Below are 8,496 nucleotides of genomic sequence, written 5' to 3' on the forward strand. Positions count from 1 at the left end.
TGACTAAAGAAGCTATAGTTGGTTGTCATAGGCTACCTATGTCACCTAAAAGCTGTAATGAAGCCAAACTGAAATAATTTTAAAGGAAAAAAAATAGATTTTATCTTAAAAGTTTATTTTGGGGATATATAAATTTAAAAACTCTTTCTTAGAAGAAATTAAGGGCTTATGCACTGGGGGTCAAAAAGAAACCCATGTGGGCCCCCCAAAAAAGGCAGATAGGAAAGAAGTCGCTATTTCCTCTTAATTCATTTGTCTCTGGATTTCAAAGTAGAGACCTATGGGGAAATGATAAAGGCACATGGAGTTTGTAGCAAATGTAAATATGGGAAAAGAACTTTGATAGACGCAGAGATGCCTGGAGTCAGTTTACCTGTGTGTGTGTGTTCATGTACATGTGTGAAGTTTAACAAAACGTGTTAAAGCTTTTTGCTTCTCCTAGAAATATTCATTCAGATCGTGAGCTGCTCGAGCTGCATTCTACTCATCTCCTGGTCCCTGAGACAACGCATGGAAGCCCTGTAAGTACCTACCCAGCACAGGATCTAACACAACAGGCACGCAAATATTTAAATAAATGTGTTTATAAACAATCAAACATATAACTTAAAAAACTTATGCTGAAAAATCTAAGCTACTTTATTACAGATTCCAAAATAAGTATTACGGATGATTTCCATAGAAATATTGTTAAGACTACGCAGCTGCATTCACTACTAGATAAAGGCTTGCTTATGAAAGGATGGTACTGAGAACTTGAGAGAAATACTTTAGAGACCATCTAATCTAGAAGCTCCTAAATGTCAATGCATAGCCCGGTGCCAGGCTGAGTGTATAAGAAACACCAAGGTGGCCTAAGGACCTAGTCCCTAATCCTCTCCAGCAGATCTGGGGTGGTACCTGAAACTTGGTAATTTAAGAAAAGCATTCAGATAATTCTGGTGTGCAGCCAGGCTTAACAAATACTGATTTAATCTAATGGGAAAATGGACACCCAGAGACCTTATGTCCCCTCCCCAAAGGTCAACAGGCTTGTTAATTGCCAAAGCCGGAACTAGAGTCCACGTCTGCAAATACACCATGTCCACGGCTCTTTAAAGACAACAGGTTGCCTGTTCATCTTTCAGGACAATCCTATATATTCCTGTGTTGTATGTAACCTGCCAGTACAGTGAATTCATCTCCAGAGACCAATGGGACAACTAGTGAGAAAAACACATTTAGTCAGAGTATCTGAGTTCAAACCCAGTTCCTCACCTTCCCAGGCTGGCGAGTCAGAACTTTTTGAGACTCAGTCTTCTTACATGTAAAATGGAGATGACAGTTCCTTAAGGATCATTACTGAAAATGACTGTCAAATAAGACTGTCAAAGAGAAGTGTTTAAGAACAAAGATGCTGGAACTCTTAAGAGGAAAAAAAAAAAAAAGGCAATGGAAGTGGATATAAATGCTAAATTTATAAACAAAATGTCTTACAAATATGAAACAGCATAAAAATAATTTGGAAATTGTGGTCAGTTTAATGTAAAAATAGAAATATCATTTATATCATATTGTTTCATAAATAATTTATATCAAAACAAGTGCTCTTTGTCCTTGAAATCAGACCTAGAAACATTTTAGGTTTATGAAGTATGATAAGGGGTACTTTTATCCTTCTTACTTCACTGAAGCTTTTACATTTTGTTGAAGCATTGTACTAACAATGTAACAAGGTATAAAAATATGAAAATAAGTTAAACAGTTGAAAACTGATAATGTGGTTGGTTATTTCCTTAACTTTAATGATGTCATAGACACCTAACGTGCCTCCTGCTAAACTTCAGCTGAGAAAAGTTGTTGTTGTATTTTAGAAAACATGAAATTAGAACCAGAAGAAATTTTTTCCCCCAACTTTCTCTGTACCTTCTCTTTCCAGTTAGCAATTCACTAAGGAGTCATTTCCCAAAGCATTTTCAGTGGCCAAATAAGTTTTAAAATGCTGTCTACTTGATTGTAAATCTGACCCTTGGATTCCGAATGCAAATTAGCAAAAAAAAAAGGTGCTGAGAAGCCCTGTGATAACCTTTCCCTGACTATGGATTCCTTCGTTTACTGAATGGTTCTTAATGTCCCCCACGGTCCTCCCCCTCACTGCCCTGCCCTCATGCACAGCAGGGTCCAAATCCTTGCAAATTCATGGACCTGCAAAATCTTGGGAATTTTTTATCCCATTAAAACATGTGAAACTCGACTATAGTTTTATGAAACAAATGAAGACACTAGACAGAATAAAAAATTTAAAAAAAAGAATGTGAAACCTTTCCGGAAGCTTCAAAATGCTCTATAAATAGATTTATTTTTACAGTGATTTCTAGAGAAAGAAATAAATTTCTATTAATAAAAAAGGTCACCTTTTTCATAGAAAATAATTCGAAATTCTTTCTTCATGTATAAGGAGGAAGTAGCTCCTGGGATTCTTTGAACAACCTGCCCCAGTAGAGCATTTTCTCTCTGCATCCTCTAGCAAGATGTCTGAGGGCCAGAGGAGACTCCCCCCACCCCACCCCGCCCACCCCGTCGGGGATTTACAGGCTGCCACCACTCCTTGGACTCACTGGCCAAGTAACTCCCAGCCTCCTTAACACACCACCAACTGCACACTTACACATCTTAAGGAAAAGCTCTCATTACATTTAAAAGTTAAGAGGATAAAATATTGATTTAGCAGCTGTTTAGTGGCTAATTTTTTATACAGAATTCACTTTGCACCTAATAATAATTTTATTTTTATTCCCGGCTGACTCAGAACTATGCAAATACATTGATAAAACATTAATGAGCAGTGAGACCCAGTGGCGCCTCTGAGCTTGGTTCTCCAGAAAGAACCTGAGAAGAGGGATCTATTAGGTGTTTTTGTAGGCACATTTTTCAACCTAGAGGCTAGGCTTCACACAGCAGAACTGAAGGACAGGAGGGGGAATTATGTTGTCACCTTCCTTGGGGTAGACTTGTTCAGAGACACTTAAATGACTTCCCAACAAACAGGAATTTGCAACTTGGAGCATATCCAGGCAGACCCAGGGGTGGCGAGTACTGAAGAGATACACATCATTATCAAGCTCACTCATGCCCTGAGTTTTATGAGGTCTGACACTGGAACTGCTTTCCCCAAAGCCAATGCACGCTTCAGATTGAAGTGAATCATTTCCTGCCTGGACGGCTCTTCTGTATCCCTCAGGTGCTGCACGAAGCACAAGTCCTTCATGTCACCTCTCCTATCTATTAACCCATTCCTACATTTCTCCTTCCTTCCTGGCCTTCCTCATCCTTCCTGCAATAACCTTTCCCTGGCTCACCTCACCTGCAAGCCTCCGAATTCCACCATAAATAAATACCTGTTCATCTGGAAGATTTTTGTAGAACAGATCGTCAACTTACTTGCCGAAACCAAACACCCATTTCTTTCCCATGACCCCTAATTTCCCAAAAGCCTCCCAAGCCAAGGCTCCTTGTTTTGTCACTTTCCACCCTCAGGAAGACCTCTTCTTTAAAGCTGTGTTACCCAGTAAGACCACAGTCACCTGTGGGCTGCAGGGTTAACCTCCCAGTTCAAGGAGGAAGCTGGACCCTGGACGACTCCTGCCCTCATGGTTTCTTGACTAATTCCACTGGACCTCTCCCTTCACCGCACTTTCTGAACATCTTCACAACGACCCCTTTGGAGATTTTCACGTAACAGTATCCTCCTCCCTGGCCACAAGATCCTGGCCCTCCAGCTCTGTCATTCCTTTACAGCTCTGACTTTTCTTTTTGATGCTATTTATCTTCCTCATTTTCTTCTCCTTTTCACCCAAGTCTCTTCCTTGAGGCCACCACCCCGAGCTCAGCAGGCGGCCCCCCGGCTCTGTACCCTTCACAATGATGACAAGCCCACAAATCGCCATCACATACTCCTCCTTTCCTACCTTGGAGACCACTTCTCTTCCCACAACCTTGTCTTTCGGCTCTACCTGCAAAATCTCAATGTTTCCAGGAAAGCCATTTCATCCACATTCTACCAAAAACTCATTTCCAAACGAGCTAGAGAAAGAACAGTCTGAATTTTTCAAGAAATGGGCTTTAAATAGTTTGAAGTTCTCTGGAAGCTACCAGCATTCTGAAATACAGTCACTGTTAGCGGCTTTTTAAGGAAGATCGGGATGCTTTGTGATTAGCATATTAACTATTTATAGGAAGATAATGAGTTCTATGGCTCTGATCACAGATTCTGAATTATTGCAGATAGTAAGCTTGTAATACTCTAGAAAACAGACAAAAGGTAAAATAAAATTGTTATTTTAACACCTTTCAGGCAACAGGTTACTGAGTGGGTGGCTTCAAGGAAATGATCAAACTATTTGAAAAAAAAAAAAATTTTTTTTTTTCATTTCTCCGAATGAACACAATGCTCATTCTACTTAAAAGTGGTTTGGGTGGTCTGATCTAATAGCCACTGGAACTACTCCTGCACCTTCCCCAATGCCATTCTCTATTTATCCCATAAATGTAAGAATGCCTGCTCATCAAGAAGAGTAAATCTGGGGATAGTTAAGAAATACCGGTGGCTTCCTCCAAGGGTGGGCAGTATTTCTGATTTCTCTGTTTGAATGGTATTCCAAGTATCTGGGCCTAAGTAAAATGTGACTATCAAATTGAATTGATGTCCAAAATAAACCCTAGAAATGTTTATCCAGTAGTCAGTCAACTCACTCAGCATGCTCATTTGTCCAAGAAAAGATACTTACTTGCAGATTGTAGTCTTGCAGAATTTTAACCAAGGAGTCTCTCAAATTAGGAATCTCCATTCCTTCCTTAATACGGTGAATCAGTAGAATTGGGTCAACATGCGTGCCGATATTGTTTAACAAGCCGGTGATAAAGGCTACAAGACACCGCAGAAAACAACATATAAGCAGTGTAGCTAATGCAATTTTAGGTCGAAAGTAACTCAAAGAAAAAGTTATTTCCTTTAAGTAAGTGTTAAAAAGCATCTGAATTGTTAAATCCTCCCAGGAACTAATCTTCCTTTACTTTCCTTGAAGGAGAAGCTAAATGAGAAGGGATTAAAAAAAAAATGAGATGGGGAACAAATGATTACTTCAGAACACAGTTTGTAATGTCAAAGGGGGGCAACTAGTATTTGAGAATTTACTATGGCTCAGCTATCATATACTTTTCTCGTATTCTGCCAAGTTAGGAATGCTATTTGTTCCCATTTTCCAGAAAAGGAAAATGGGGTGATTAATGAATTCATCCAGGGCCACACAGCTAGCGATTTTTGAACCCAGATTCAAACCCAGGGCAGGCCCAGGTTCACAGTGTGCTTCATTACCCCAACTTTGCCTCCTTTAAGATCCTTAGACCACCACTCTATCATGCTAAACTAGATTCTTCAAGCTCTATGTGCATGTAGCTACCTTAATCTGAAATGGACTTGAATGAACACCCTCCTCTTGAATCTCTTATTAAAAAACAGTTGTAGGAACATATGTTTATGTATAACTGATTCACTTTGTTGTAAAGCAGAAACTAACATACCAGTGTAAAGCAGTTGTACTCCAATAAAGATGTTAAAAAAAAAACAACAAAAAACAGTTTTAACAGCAGTTTCTAGAACTTGAAAATCTTGAAACAGGTAAGCCTTCCGACCAAAAAATAAAAAAGGGAAGGGAAAAGATTTTAAACCACGACTGTTAGTTTCTGAATCATATCTATATCTTTAAAAGAGGACTTGCGTTACTGTTGGGTGACTGCCTTTGTTTCCTTCCAAAATGGGAGACCCAAGGCAGATAGCAACAAAAAACAGTTGTAACAGCAGTTTCTAGAACTTGAAAATCTTGAAACAGGTAAGCCTTCCGACCAAAAAATAAAAAAGGGAAGGGAAAAGATTTTAAACCACGACTGTTAGTTTCTGAATCATATCTATATCTTTAAAAGAGGACTTGCGTTACTGTTGGGTGACTGCCTTTGTTTCCTTCCAAAATGGGAGACCCAAGGCAGATAGATGGTCAAGGAGAGGCAGCAGATATACACTCCTGGTGCTGCACTGATAGGGCAGGAAAGAGAGGCTCAACACTACAGTAGCAAACCTCCATATATGGTCAATGTCCAGTAACAGTTATGGGTTTCCATAAAGAGACTCGATAAGGGCTAGACTATACACTTTCAAAATAAATGCCCCCCTGTGTACAAACAAAACCAAAATCTTTTATTCCATTTGGGTGCAGTAGGTAGAAATATGCTTCAACCAAGTGTTCTTTATCAAGTTCAGCTAACACGAAGTGATGAGGCTCCAGGCTTCCCTGCACAGGAAGAGTACCGGAAATCATTACTATGTACCTGGCCTATTTTTATTATAGATACTTCACTGTATTTTTAACTCAGTGCATCTTGAGATGATTCCTACTCTAGACACAACTGGCTAAACGGCGAGAAAGAGGTTATGATTGCAGATGGCTTTTCTGCTTACGTGGTTTGTCGATGGAATATAAAATCAGATCTTCCCAGAGTTCCCCGTCATCCTGCTCCTTGGCAAATTCAATCGCTTTATCAACGTCATGCAGTTCCTCCATGATCATCTTCAGGGCACTTCGGCTATTACCCATTCGGCCTAGCAAAATGTGAGAAATACATTTAGGATAATTTAATAAAACATTTTAAGAGAAATCACATATCTCTTAATTTGTTTACATAGTTTGATGGCTATGACAAAAAACATTTCCTTATATGACATCTGTAACTCAGTAAAATCAGTATTTCCTACTCACTGGGTGTTTACTTTGTCCTGAGTACTCATTTAAGCGCTTCACATGAATTATTTCATGTAATCATCACTATAATCTTATGAGGTATGTTCTACTAATATTTCTATTTTATAAAAGAGGACATAGAAATGTTAGTGCCTTGCCAAGGTCATACAGCTACTAAATGGCAGATCTGGAATCTGAATCAAGGTCTGTCAGATTCTGACTTCCTTCTTATAATAATTGGAAAAAAAAAAACAACTTCTCAACCCATCTACAATTTGTTGTGATTTATATTGTAAGGTGTGAACTGATACAGTTTTGGTCATTTATTACACAATTCAAATTGTTATCTCAGTAGCATTTATTAAATGATGCTAGCTTCTCTATTGAGCTGTGAAGTCTCCTTTACTAAATATTCAATTTCTTATACAAATCAGGCTCTAACCTCCGTGTTACTTTGCTCTAAAACCTATGTCGATTCTTACACGCTTCACATCACGTTGTCACCCCACTCCTTAGTTTATGGGGACCAAAATGAATAAATCTACTTACTCAGAAGATAAACTGTCTCTTCTACAAAGTTTCTCTGTTGACAGATCTCAAGAGCCTTCAAATAAAGCAGGGTAAAAAAGTTATGGGTTACCAGCCAAGAACAAATATCTATAGAGTCACTTAAACATACAAGTTTGAAAGAATTTTTTTTATTGCCTCCCTTTAAAAACGAAACAAAGCAGAAACAAAACACAAACCTCCTAAGTTTTGCTTGTGGCTGTCCTGATTTACCTCTCAGAGAGGTACTGGACCCTACACAATTTAACTGATAACACGTTTGAGGCAGAACATTCCGGAGCAAAGGCAGAAAGCAAGATGCTAAAAGAAAGGCTCCTTCCCACCAAGCTTTCTCTCTCTTTATGCTACTTGAGGTTTCTTCACGGCACTGCCCCCCACCTAATTCACAGGCACTGGTCTCAGCCCTGTTTCCCTCCACTGAATTGTGCCCTCCAGGAAGGCACTACTGTTCACGGCTGCAAGTTCCCGGTACGGAGCACACCATAGCTCAGCACACATCTGCTGTGTAAAGAATTAAACACTGGGAATATTTCTATTGCCGGCTCACAAGATCTACAAGAGAACTCTGCTCAAGGATCAAAAGTGAGAGGAAAATGGGAAAGATATGTGCACCCCAATGTTCACAGCAGCACTATTTAGAATAGCCAAGGCATGAAAGCAACCTAAATGTCCATTGACAGATGAAATGGATAAAGATGTGGTACATATATACAATGGAATATTAGCCATAAAAAATGAAATAATGCCATTTGCAGAAACAAGGATGAACCGAGAGGGGGAGGGATATTTAGGAAGTTTGGGATTGACATGTACACACCTATATTTAAAAAGGATAAACAACAAGGACATACTGTATAGCACAGGGAACTCTCCTCAGTATTCTGTAACAACCTAATTGGCAAAAGAATTTGAAAAAGAATACATACATGTTTTTGTATAACTGAATCCCTTTGCTGTACACCTGAAACACAACATTGTTTATCAACTGTACTCCAATATAAAATAAAAAGTTAAAAAAGAGAGAAAAACACATCTGACAATCAAGAGGTGTCAAAAAGGAGATCAAGAAATGAGGGATGGGACTTCCCTGGTGGCACAGTGGTTAAGAATCCACCTGCCAATGCAGGGGACATGGGTTCGAGCCCTGGCCCAGGAAGAT

The 8,496-nt window shown here is 39.2% G+C and overlaps 1 protein-coding gene across 3 annotated transcripts in view; it reads right to left on the reverse strand.

Annotated features, from left to right (window-relative positions):
• VPS41 (VPS41 subunit of HOPS complex) overlaps positions 1-8,496 on the reverse strand; it is a 210,565-nt gene that overhangs the window by 25,597 nt on the left and 176,472 nt on the right. For all 3 annotated transcript variants that reach the window (XM_028490200.2, XM_028490199.2, XM_007127370.4), the window contains 3 exons: positions 7,320-7,374; positions 6,491-6,631; positions 4,767-4,903 (listed from right to left, as the gene is read on the reverse strand). In XM_028490200.2, coding sequence (XP_028346001.1) covers positions 4,767-4,903; positions 6,491-6,631; positions 7,320-7,374 — 333 coding nt within the window. The remainder of the gene's footprint in view (positions 1-4,766; positions 4,904-6,490; positions 6,632-7,319; positions 7,375-8,496) is intronic.

This window comes from Physeter macrocephalus, chromosome 5 (genome assembly GCF_002837175.3).
Source record: "Physeter macrocephalus isolate SW-GA chromosome 5, ASM283717v5, whole genome shotgun sequence".
Classification (NCBI taxonomy): Eukaryota; Metazoa; Chordata; class Mammalia; order Artiodactyla; family Physeteridae; genus Physeter; species Physeter macrocephalus.